The sequence below is a fragment of the Otolemur garnettii genome, unplaced genomic scaffold, assembly GCF_000181295.1.
Source record: "Otolemur garnettii isolate 467f Iridium unplaced genomic scaffold, OtoGar3 scaffold00007, whole genome shotgun sequence".
NCBI lineage: Eukaryota > Metazoa > Chordata > Mammalia > Primates > Galagidae > Otolemur > Otolemur garnettii.
The window spans coordinates 14,467,483-14,480,362 of record NW_003852402.1 but is presented as its reverse complement, the minus strand read 5'-3'; the positions used below and the strand labels follow the sequence as shown (position 1 = coordinate 14,480,362).

The window sequence follows — 12,880 nt, the reverse complement described above, 5'->3', positions numbered from 1 at the left end:
CCCTTCCTCTGGGCAAATAAAATCCTACACTAAGGCCAGATCTTTGGGAGCAAGGCCAGAATTGGATTTTGGCTTCCTCAGCCCGGCGCCCTTGTGCAGTGCGCAACCTGAGACCCCATACACAGGTGCCCTGAGAAGCCCTCTCTGCAAATGTCAGAGACGAGACTTTGGCATAAGCCACCCAAGTACACAGGTTCTGACCTTACTTTTTCCTAACTGTAGAGTTCACAGATGTGTAGTAGTAGGAATGAGAAATTGCTAACCCTCCCTGCTAGCTTTGTGACTACCATTTCTCTTCTTTTTAACTGGACCTGAGATTGGGTTGACAATTTAGAACCACATTATCCGAGGACCTGAACAGGGAACAGTGAGGGTGGGCATGGGAGAGGGTGGTGCTGAACTGAGGAAGAGGCAATCTTCTGCAGGGACAGCAGGAGGCACCTGAGTTGGGACCTCTTGTAAGGACACGGGAACCCAGAAATGGAAAATTCTCTAAGGAAATATGTGTGACCAGAACTCCTTGGGTTCCTAAAAGCATCGTGGCATCTCCAATGCCCGCTTCTCAGATGTCTTCTGAGCACCCCAGATGTCCACTTTGCCACCACAAGAAAAATATGCTCTCTCCTGGATACCGTAGTTCTTGCCTGTGACACCATAGGTAAACCAGATAGATACTATACCAATGTTAATTTCTTAGTTTTGACAAGATTCCAAGGCTGTGTTAAGTTGTTAACATTAGAGGAAGCTGGGTGAAGGGTAAATAGGAACTCTCTGTACTATCTTTGGAACTCTTCTGTAAATCTATAATTGCAAAACTGAGTTAGCTTATTCCAACATGTATTGACTATCAGTGCGTCCCATTGATAGGATCTCTACCCACAAGGAGCTTTCACTTTAGTTGACGGGCATAAAAGAACATTAAAACCCAAGACAGGAGGCCATCCCTGAGGGAGATCCTTACGTACTCAGTAAACATTGATGAAATACCTGTCACATATCAGGTTCATACAGGCTCTGGGGTTACAGCAGAGACAGAAACCACTGAAGTCTCTGCCCTCATGGAGCAAGGCTTGGGTAGGAGGAGGGAGAGGGGAGTTGGAAGCTCCCTGGGCACCAGAGGGCAGTGAAGCCATCACCGGAAGTCAGGGAGGATGCCCTGAAGGAGGCAGCCATGTGCCAGGCCCCAAGACACATACGGTGTCCAACAAGGCATCCAACCACCAGTTTAAGACATAGTGTGATTGACAGAGAAATACTAAATTTATTTCGGAAGAGAGGGAGGGAGGAAGGGTTCAAAATACTGTGTTTAACGTTAGAATCTTAATTTCAAATTATATTATGGTGTAACAGGAGGGGTTTGAATTAAGAAATGTATGGATACACACTTATCACTGCTGTATTTCAGAGTTGTGGGGAGATTTCCATTATCAGGAGAACTGAATTTTTTTGGCAAGCCATGGATGTGTGTGTGAGTCCTTTCATCTCCCTCTCTGTGTCATTGTCAGGTTCAAAGCGCTCCTCTCCAGCAAGCCGACAAATGACAGCACCTGCATAGAAATTGGTTACGTGAAGTACCCCATCTTTCAGGTGAGCCCTGGGCATGGCCTGGACTCTGTGCCTGTGGGCGCAGGGCACCCGCGTTGGTTGCCTGTGGTCCTGAGCCTGTGGTTTGCCCCCTGGAGAAGTCGCTGTAACACACCGTCAGCCTCCTGAACCTGAGGCTCACACTCCCCTCTCATTTCCTTCCATTTGTCCTGCAGCATTAACAGAGCACCTGTTGAACCTGACACTGTGCTGGGGGCTGAGGGCAGAGGGTAAAGGACATCCTATCCCAGGGACTCAGAGTCAAGAATCTTCCACTTATGATACAGTGATTCCTCCTTATCCACACAGTATGTTCAAGACCCCCCGGGGATGCCTGAAACTGCAGATAGCACAGAACCCTATAGATACTGTGATTTTCCTAAAAATACATACCTATGATAATGTTCAACTTGTAAATTAGGAACAGTAAGAGATTGACAACAGTAAATGATAATAAAATAGAACAATTATAACTATATGTGAACATCACTGCTCTTGTGCTAAATTCACACAGCCCTAAAGAGAGAATCTTCCAGCCCATTAGAGTTTGGAGCATGAGCTGAATGCTGGAAATCGCTGCCCCAGCTCTGAGTACTCGAGAAGGGGACTCATGGGGGAGGGCCCTGTAGTAGGAACTTGGCTCATAGTAGGCACAATAAACGTTTGCCAGGTGACTTCATTGAACGAGAGACCTACATGGGAAAGGGCAGCCTAGGGGAGAATCCGAAGCCTGTAATTGCCTTTGACTGGGGAATGTTTCCTAGCCACATTAGCCTCAAGTAACTGTAATGGGAAGGGAAGATTTAACAGGCCCTGGGGACTTTTCTTGTGCCTGCCCCTTCCTCATAAAAGAAGAGAAGCCTCATTTGTGGCTTGAAATAGACCAACGAGAGCTGAGTACGGCCCAGAAGGAGGCTCCCAGGGGCCTGCTCTCTTCCAGTCCATGCTGACGGAGGAATTTTAGTAAATGAGCCTGCTTTGGGTTTCCTCCCCCAAGTCTGTTTAACGTCATACTCAGGCAAGGGCCGGACGCAGCTGAGGCTGCACCTGGAAGCAGGGGGCCTCCATGAGGCTGGGGGTGCCATTTGAGTCCGTGCTCCACGCATGTTGGCAGCTGCCAAGAAAAACAGCTCTGTGAACAGGCCTAATAAGGGTTTGCTTCACTCCCCTGCAGAAGGGCTTTTGCTGGCAGAGTCTGAAGGTGGCATGGGACAGCCCAATTTAAATTCCATTAGCCCCGGGATCTCCCTCTGCTGAGGAGCAGGATTTCATGTCAACAGCCCAACCTGGAATAAATAAATAGCATGATAAGAAGTGCTTTGAGAATGGAGAGGCCCAGTGTTCAGGGCGGTCATCATAATGGTCTTGTTGTTATTGTTATTGGTTTGGCCTTTATAAATGAGAAGTACTAAGGGAATAAATTGATTTTTATAAGGACAATAACCCAACATTTGCTGACTTGGTATTTCAAATGCTTATGAACCATCAGGGTGAGACAGGGCAGAGTAACCCATGCTGTGCTATTTCACAAAGCCTCAGCTCCGCCGCCATCAACACACCACCATCTCTGCAACGAGCAGGTGGTCACAAAAACCCGAAGTGGGTCTATGGGAGATACAAACACTTTCTGTTAAAAGTGTGCACACTGCATGCCGTCAGCTTGCTGTGTGCTGGACACTGAGACTCGGCAGTGAGTAAGACCCAGTCTGTGCCTTCAAACTCTACTGAGAAGCAACACTGCAGTGCGGTGGTGAAGGCATCTCAGGAGGCTTCCCAGCGGGCTGACCACTGGGCGAGATCAGAGGAGGGAAAGGCACCCTAGCACAGGGAGCAGTGCAGGCAAAAGCCTGGGGCTGGAAGAGGGTGGGAGGTTCTGATACAGGCAAGTGTTTGGGAGGGGTCAGAGCACAGGCCCACAGTCCACATGCGGCCCACCTAGGACATTTATCTGGCCCGCCAGTGTTTTTGCTGCCACTGCCTGTCCTGCTTAGCAGCCAACTCGTCCTGGGGCCCACAGTCCAGCCTTCCAACAGTCTGAGGGACAGTGAACTGGCCCCCTGTCTAAAAAGTTTGAGGACTCCTGCACAAAAGGCAGGTGAGATCAGGATGAGGAGCAGGGAAAGGCAAGGGGGAAGATGAACTCCCCAAGAAAGGAAGTTGACACGCAGCGATCCACAGCAGCCATCTTCATAATGGCCCAAAGTGGAAGCAACCGCAATGTCCATCCACTAAAGAACGGGCGCACAAAATGTGGACGATCCACACAATAGGATGTTGTTCCGCTACAAAAAAGAATGACGTGCTGATGCCAGTAACAACTGGGGAAACCTGGACGCGTCCTAATGAGTAGAAGCAGCCAGACGCAAAGGAGCACGTGCTGTAGGATTCCGTGTATAGGAAAGGTCCACACAGGCAAACGCATGGCGGCTATCTGGGCTGGCAGACAAGGGGGGTGCAGCTGACTGCTAACGGATACAGAGTTTCTTTGCTGGGGTTTTAAAAACGCTCTAAACTTACATTGGGGTGATGGTCACATCCCATTGTGAACATGCTAAAATCCACTGCACAGCCTGCTTTACACAGGTGCGTTTTGTTACATAAAACAGTGTGGACATAAAGTTCTTATGCAATGTACTATGCTGAACTATTTTAAATTGGACATAATCTTTATGTCTACCGTGTATATCTAATGGAAGCTGTAAACAATATATTTTTTAAATAATTTAAACACACACATGCAAAAAGTAGATTGAGACCAATCGCAAAGGCTCTCGAATGGGCTGGGGAGAGAGCAGCAGCAGATTAAAGAGGTGAGCACTTGCCATGAGCCAGGCTCTGTGTAACTCATCTCATCCTCTTCATAACCCCAGGGGTCTTACTCCCACTTTACGCGTGATGAGACGGAGATGCCCAGAGCCCGATGTAATGCAGGTCACCCAGCTTTTAAGTGGCAGAGATCAGAGATCAGAAAGGGAGAAAGCCCCACTCCAGGGTCACTGCTGTCCTATTTTGGTCATAGACTATCAGAGCCTGAAGGAGCCATAGAGAGTAGCCCAATCCAAGCTCGTCATTTTACAAGTACCCAAAAAAGGGGTCTATGGATTTTGCCAACACAGCTGCCTTAAAGCCAGGAAGTGACATCAGTTTGTGGCCAGGGTAGCTGACAACAGGGACTGGGGGAGGCTGGGACAAGCTGGAGAGTGCACCCACCACCTAAAACATTAACACTCAGTTGTGTTTGGAGGGGGCGACAGCAAATTCAGGCACGTCCCGGCCTCATAGCATTCAAGGGACACCACTTTGTAAAGCTCTGGAACTTAGCACCCATTCAGATGTCCTGAGTCACATGAACACAGAACAGCCTGGCTCGGACCATTCACAAGATGAGGCAAACGCAGAGATCCTAAGGCCCTACTGGCTTCATCTTGGATATTGTCAAGTTGCAGAAGGGATCTCGTGAGATCTCATGGGATCCCAGAGTCACTCTCTGGGACTTCAGCAAGAGCTTTTGAGTCAAATGAGGCCGTGTTCCCAGGTAATGACCTGCTGGTGTAGGCTCTGTAGGCCATGCCACATGTGCAGCTGTTCTGGACAGCATGCCCAGGCTGGAAGGGGGGAGGGCAGTCAGTAATTATCATCCATAGATGGGAAAACTATCAGGAGAGCAAGGTTAGGATTGTTTAATTTGGCCCTGGGAATGGGCCATAGAACCTGAGTCTGGAAACCCACAGGACGTACTCTCTGACCTTCTCCCCTTAAGGTAGTGAGCCCTGGGTCCTAGGATGTGGTCAGATGGACACCAGCAGCCACTCATAACTGGAGGTCTCAAGCACTAACCTGATCGCTGGGCACGGTGGGAGGCTGAAGCAGGAGGATTGCCTGATCCCAAGAATTGAAGGCTGTAGTGACCTATGATGATTCCACTGCACTCAAGCCTGGGCAACAGAATGAAAGACATTGTCTTTTAAAAAAGAAAACCAACTAGCTTGGATCAAGATGTTATGGATGGCTTTAAGATGACTGTGTTTATGCCGTTGACACTCTTTATTGTTCCTTTCTTCCAGCTGGTCATGCAGTATCTCTACTACGGTGGCCCAGAGTCACTTCTCATTAAAAACAACGAGATAATGGAGGTAAGGAATCCGTCCTGCCATGGGCCTGTCCCTGCTACCCTGGGGTGACAGCACATCAGTGTTGTCTAGAGGGACTGGGGCCAGTCTTCATCTCGCTAAGGCTTTGGGCTCCTGCTCCTTCCTGCCTGCTTAGTCCTCCCACATAGGAAGGGCCTCTCATCATGAAAGCCCTTCCCTGGAAGAATGGGGGTGCCAGTGTGTTTGCCTCAATCCCTTCAGTAGCCCCTGGGTGAAACCCGGTTGTAACTGACATGGAGAGGGGAAGCCGGGAAGAAAATTTACTGAAAAGCCTGGGGCACTAGCCTGGGCAAAGCTGGGGCTCTAATAGTGTCATCAGGAAATGTCCCAAATGATTTCTTCTCTTTTGTCATTTATAAAAGAATTAGAATCCCTAAAAACATCCATCAAATCACAGTGCTGTCCCTTCTTCCAAGACTCAGAAGCTGAGGGCAGATTCACCAGGCTTTCGTCAGGATGACCGTCCCTTGGCCACACAGCACACTCCTAACCACGCCCGCCCTCTCCTCTTCCCCAGGCTCTTCCTGTTCACCTCCTGTAATTCACCTCCCTTGCCCAGGACACTAGTTTCTGCTCCCTTCTGTCCAAGGCCAAGATTTCCCCTGCTCCTTTCCAGAAGTTGAACTCTTTTCAGTTTTCCTAATCAAAGCTGGGAGCCTTGAACCAGAAGCCAAAAAATCACCCCAGTAATCCTCAGCAAAAGAAATTTGAAATGTCTGAAGTTCAAGGGGCCTGGCTAACTAGAGATGTTAAGACGTGATCAGTTGCCCATCCCCACAGTGGTGAAAGCCTGTACTCGGGGCCTATCTCACATGTCTGAGATATGTGACCTTGGACACGTTAACTTCTCTGAGCCTCGGTTTCCTCGCCTGTTTGAAATGGAGATAATAGTTACCTTACGGGGTTTTTGAGAGAACTTTCAAAGTTCCTATGCCTGGAACAGTGCCTGGCACATAGTGGGTGTTATTAGAGCTGTGTATCCATTGCATGGGCCACTTGTCCTTTATTTCTTCATCTGGGAAACCTCTGCAGCCACTCCCCCTGCCCCATACACACACACACACTCAGAGTTACTGACTTTTTAAAATTATTTTAAGCATGTCCAAATGCGCTAGTCTTTACAACTACTTGATCACAACCAGTTACAGATTTTTTTTTCTCCACTCGTGCCACTGCTTCTGTTACCTTGACAAAAATTAAATTGAAAATTTAATTATTTTAAAAGCAAAAGAATGCCTATTTAAACCACGCAGGAGGGCTTGTCCTACAGTGTGGCCACCCCAGCCCCAGTCTGTCCCCCAAGGCAGAACTTTGAACTCTTTCTCTCAGCTCCTTCTTCCCTCACCAAAGCCTGTCACTCCCTCAACACACCTCTGTCGAGCCTCTGCCATGGCGGCACAGGGATACGGCAGTGATGGAAAGGGACAAAGATCCCTGTCCTCCTGGACTCCGGTGAGGGAGACAGACATGACGTCATGTCTGGTGTGAGGAGCGAGACGGTGGAGGGAGGCCAAGGGCGGGGTGGTCCCGAGGCCCCTCTGAGGAGGTGACACCTAAGCAGAGACCTGGACAGCAGAGGAAGTGTGCTGGGTCAATATCCGTCTTGCTAATAATACCCTTCTTCTCACCCTTATTCCTGGACCTAACAATTTGGGGCATTTTGGAGCTGCCCTTCTGTGGTGGCACATGTGACCCTGGCTTAGTTCACCCCCCTCCCTCCCTCCCCCACAGGGGAGTCTCATCATTGTTATTCTTGCACTTTATTTCTAGTGCCCTCACTTGTGACACTGCTGTGGTAGCGGCAGATTTGGTCACCAGGGCATTTCCCCGCTGTTACTTCTTTCCGTCCACCCCTCAGCCCCTCACACTCTTTTTTATGGTTTCCAGCTTCTGTCTGCCGCTAAGTTCTTCCAGCTGGAAGCTCTGCAGCGACACTGTGAGATCATCTGTGCAAAAAGCATCAATACCGACAACTGCGTGGATATTTACAACCACGCCAAGGTAAGCAGGCCCATTCTCCCTGCCAGGTGTTCACACCAGGATACAAAGGCAGCGTCGGGGATGGGAGGCGTGGCAGACCCAGAGCGGGACAGCCGAGGCTGGGCCTGTTCACTCAGGGCTGAGCACTGGCCTCCTGCAGGGACTGCTTTCTGCTCTAGAAAAGACCCCTTCCCTGGGCAGCCCCTGTGGCTCAAAGGAGTAGGGTGCCAGCCCCATGTACTGGAGGTGGCAGGTTCAAACCCAGCCCCAGCCAAAAACTATAAAAAAAAAAAAAAAAAGCCTTCCCTTTCTTTCCTCCCCTCCAGAATACAAGGAAGTTCCATAAAGCAGAGTGCTTGTCAAACTCTGAGCCTGCAGGCCTGGGTTGGCCTTGGGTGTTACTTTTCCAACAAGCTCCTGGGTGAAGTCTCTGCTGCTGGTCTATGCGACACCTTCTAAGGCCCTAAAACACTGTTCTCCAATCCAGCAACATCAGCATCATTGCAGAACTTCTTAGAAATAGAAATTTTCTGGCCCTACCCACCACTTGCTGAATCAGAACCTCTGGGGCCCTAACCCTCTGGGGCGTCCCAGGCCTCCAGCTCATTCTAATGCTGCTCAAGGGGGAGAACCATAATTCTAGAATTGTTCTCCATGCCAGCTGTGCATTAGAATCACCTGGGCACTCTCTCAATCCCCACACCTGGGACCGATCATAGACCAAGTAAATCAGCCTCTGGGACTGGAGCCTGGGAAAGGTAATTTTCAAAGCTTCCCAGGTGATGCTGAGCTGTAGCCAAGGCTGAGAACAGGCCGTCAGTGCTGGAGGCTGCGTTGGCATCCACACAGGTGCTCCCTGCACCTGGCTACTAATCACAGTCACCCAGGGAGCTTCCTAAATGCCCATGCAGTCCCCACCGCCACAACGACCACAGCAGTACCCTGCGGGGAACCCCAGGTTCTGTATTTATAACAAGCTCCAGAGAGACATCAGCCTCAAGGCCAAACTTTAGGAACCACCAATTTCATCCATTTCATTCCACAAGTGGGAGACTGGGCCCAAGAGAAGGAAAATATATGGGTCTACTTTCCATTAAATTTTGTTTCATGTGTGAGCACAGTGGGATTGGCAATTCCAACAAACCAGCTAGATGGGGAGTTATTTCAGAACAAAATTTCCTTCCTTTCTATAACTAGCACTCGGTACACATGCCCCGTGTCCAAGCTCTATTAAGTGACAACTGATACTCTCACTGCTCTGTAAGCAGCCAAACAGCATGTGAGATGTCACTTGCTTGTGTCACGCCCGCATTCAGCGAGCCCTTTTAATGTGCAGGCACCTGTGCTGTGTCTTTTTAATCCTCACCCCAACACTTTCAGGGGAATGCCATCATTACTCCTGTGTAATAATAAGGAATTGAGACACAGAGAAGCGAAGTAAGCTGCTTAAGGTTACACAGCTAGTAAAGAAACTTTGTTCTATTATGGTAAAATATAAATAACAGAATTAACCACTTTAGGCCAGGCACAGTGGCTCATGCCTGTAATCCTAGCACTCTAAGAGACTGAAGCAGGCAGATTGCTTGAGCTCAGGAGTTCAAGACCAGCCTGAGCAAGAGGAAGACTCCATCTCTCCTAAAAATAGAAAAACTATCTGAGCCTTGGAGTGAGCGCCTGTAGTTCCAGCTACTTGGGAGGCTGAGGCAAGAGAATCACTTGAACCCAGGAGTTTGAGGTTGCTGTGAGCCATGAGGCCATTGCACTCTACCCAGGGTGAGACTCTGGATCAAAAAAAAAAAAGATTTTACCACTTTAACCCAATCATTGTGCAACCATCACATACCTCTAGCTCCCGAAATTTTCCATCTTCCCAAACTGAAACCCTGCACCCTTTAAACGCTACCTCCCCATCTCCCTCCTCAGACCCTGGTAACCACCATTCTACTTCCTGTCTCTGTGAATGTGAGGACCTAGGGACCTGCTAGGAGTGGGCTCATACGGTACCTGTCCTGTTGTGACTGGCTTATTTCTGGCATAGTGTCTTCAAGATTCTTCCACATTGTAACATGTGTCAGAATTTCCTTTCTCACAAGACTGAGTAACACTCCAGGCTGTGTATATGCCATAGTCTGTGCATCCATTCATCTATCAGTGGTACAAATGTCTCTCCAAGTCTCAGCTTCAGTTCTTTGGGGTTTATTCCTAGGTGTGTAGTGCTGAGATTTGAACCCAGACTTACCTCACTCCAAAGCCCAGGTTCTTAACCCTGTGTTTGCTGTCTTGCCTGATCAGTGTTTAAAATATTTTCAATAATCCTCATACTCAAAAAAGATTTTCTGATTAGGCATCAGTGAACCAGAAAGGACTGTCTACTTCATACACACACACACACACACACACACACACACACACACACAGGGTGTTGTGGTTAAGTACGGATTATGCCAAAATCGTTTTTCTAGGACACAAGCAACTTTTTTTTATCTTAAACTGATTACTTCGCAGAAGAGCATCTGGACAAACTCTCTGTACCAGGAAGAGAGCCCAGTTAGCCTCAAGGGCCCCGGCCCTCCTTCCTGGCCACGGGCACTCAAACTGCCCCGTGAACCTGACATCCACAAGTGGCATTTCCGTGACCTGCCACCGTGGTCAAAAGGCTGGTGTTCCAAAATCCCACCTTGACCTCTTCAAGCTCCTTGGCACACAGCGTTTCTGGTGCAGCTCATTATTTAATATTGCATCCCGGTGCAATGTGAGCCCCAGCTGGGGGTGCATCTTAGAACGTTCTGTGGCAGTCTTAGAAACTGTCTCTCTCATTGACTGACCGCTACAGTCAGGGCTTTGGCTTTCACAGACACCAGCCTCTGCCTTGGCCCTCTAGGCCACATCCTGGAGTGTTTCTAATGGAAATATCTACCCTTCTCATCTGCACGGAGGGCAGGGCACTGCTTCCCTCCGTGCCATGGGTGCCACAGCCCCACCTGTGACCACATGCCATGTGGAGTCTATTACTGGCAGATTGTGCTGCAAATGGAGGCTAGTTTAGTAAAAGAGTAGAAAAGAAAGAAACCAACACTTGGTTGGGAACCCCAGAAAATACAGGCATTTAGATGCTAACAGCCATGTTCCAGATGTCAGCAAGGACCTCAGCAACATTGCCTCTGTACTTCTAACTCTTTGAGACAGCCATGGAATTTTACAGAAATGACAAATCCAGCCCCTAAAGCACAACTTAGACATCTCCTTTTCCTAGTAAAGCTCTTCCAAGCTAGTCAGTCATGAAAAGAGGCCCTAGAGCAGCGGTCTCAACCTGTGGGTCGCGACCCACAGGAACCGTATTAAAGGGTTGGGGCATTAGGAAGGTTGAGAACCACTGCCCTAGAGCTTTTGATGGCCATTCCAGGATGTCTCTCAACTCAAGGAAAAGAACAAGTTGGTTCATCAAATTGAGTCTCAACTGATGCAGTAAGCTCAACAGGGCCCCATGATGGGAAGGACACAGGTTTGGAGACCAGGGTTCACTTCTGTTTATTGAGCACCCACTATTTACTAGGAGCTGTGTTCATCAGAACAGAATAAGAAACTAATAAGATGTGGTCTCTGCCCTGGTAAAAATTATAGTCTAAGGCCGCGGTTCTCAACCTGTGGGTCGCAATCCACAGGAACTGTATTAAAGGGCCACAGCATTAGGAAGGTGGAGAAGCACTGGTCTAGGGCAAGGGTCAGTTCTGTGAAGGACCAGATAAATGTTTTCAATTTTGCAGACCATATGGTCACTTTTGTACCTACTCAACTTGGCAAAAAAAGCCGTCATAGGTGATAGGTAAATGAATGATATGGCTGTGTTCCAATAAAACTTTATTTACAAAAACAGGGGGTAGGCCAATTTGGCCTGGAGGTCCAACAGCAGTTGGCCAACTGCTGGTCTAGTAGCTGGGAGCTCCAGTCCCAGGTCTGTCAGTAATTAGTGGTGGTGGTGATAGCTAAGTGGCTGGTATAGTCAAAAATATTACCAAATATTAGACATGTAAGTATTGATTATGCTTGTTATTCTCCACTCACACTAACTTGTACTGAGTGACACTCATCTACCAAAAAAGTGCCAGGTGTACGGTGGTGGGGTGGGGTGGGGTGAAGGGAGGGCTGCTCACTGTGGCCGCAGAATCAGAGACAGGCAACTCTGAGTCTCAGTTTCCCCACCTGCCAAGGAAGCCTTGTGCTCTGTGATTCTAAGAGCCGGGCTCATATTGAATGAAAGCATTCCTAACAGCTCTCCCAGAGCCAGGATTCTGGGCATCCCTGTGAATGCTTGTGGGATAACAGGTGTTCTCACTGATAAACCTCATCAAGCTTCATAAGCCTCCTGGAGACCACAGAATCACCTCGTGTGTCCCTGTCCTAAATGGCACAGATACCCTCTTGTCCACCCTTTTCATTTTGTAACTTGGGAAACTGAGGCACAGAGAACTGTTGTGACTTACACAAGGTCACAGAGTGGAGGAAGGGACTCTAGTCCTTTGATGAGCTGCAGAGTCACCCCCCGAGGGCGTTCTACAGCAAAGGGTACAGAGTCGGGGCCTTTTCTGGAGTCAGTCTGCCTTTGCTGGTGTCCGCCATTGTTATATCTGAAGGCGCTGTTTGGGAGAACATTCCAGAACTTAACCATCTCCTGCTTCCTCTCCACTCTGCACAGTTTCTTGGGGTCACAGAGCTCTCAGCGTACTGTGAAGGCTACTTTCTCAAAAACATGATGGTCCTCATCGAAAACGAAGCATTCAAGCAGCTCCTATATGACAAAAATGGTGAAGGGACGGGCCCGGACGTGCTGCAGGACTTACAGAGGACGTTGGCCATCAGGATTCAGTCCATCCACTTGTCGTCTTCTAAAGGTTCTGTTGTATGAAACGTCCAACAGCAGCAAACGCTTCCCAGGGACCTTCCAGATCTCCTGCCGAACTGGCTTTACACAGACACGTACAAATTCCACCTGGCGTCTGTTTTTCGCTGGGCCAAGGAGCTGCCTCTACTGCCTCAGCTTCTCTTAAATAAGCAAATTCAGCTCCCACGTGTTCTTGTTGAGAAGCAAAGGACATTCCACTGGTCTGAAGATCAGATCAACTGGGTCCACAGCTTGAAGGGCAACCTGGGGCGATCGAGCTGACCCC

General features: G+C 48.8%; 1 protein-coding gene across 3 annotated transcripts in view; it reads left to right on the top strand.

Moving 5' to 3' along the window:
• Positions 1 to 12,676, top strand: part of BTBD11 (BTB domain containing 11) — a 279,952-nt gene extending 267,276 nt beyond the window's left edge. For all 3 annotated transcript variants that reach the window (XM_023509452.1, XM_003783273.2, XM_012814197.1), the window contains 4 exons: positions 1,506 to 1,587; positions 5,649 to 5,717; positions 7,623 to 7,736; positions 12,409 to 12,676. In XM_023509452.1, the coding sequence (XP_023365220.1) occupies positions 1,506 to 1,587; positions 5,649 to 5,717; positions 7,623 to 7,736; positions 12,409 to 12,618 (475 nt within the window). In that variant the 3' untranslated portion in view covers positions 12,619 to 12,676. The remainder of the gene's footprint in view (positions 1 to 1,505; positions 1,588 to 5,648; positions 5,718 to 7,622; positions 7,737 to 12,408) is intronic.
• The last annotated feature ends 204 nt before the right edge of the window (positions 12,677 to 12,880 follow it).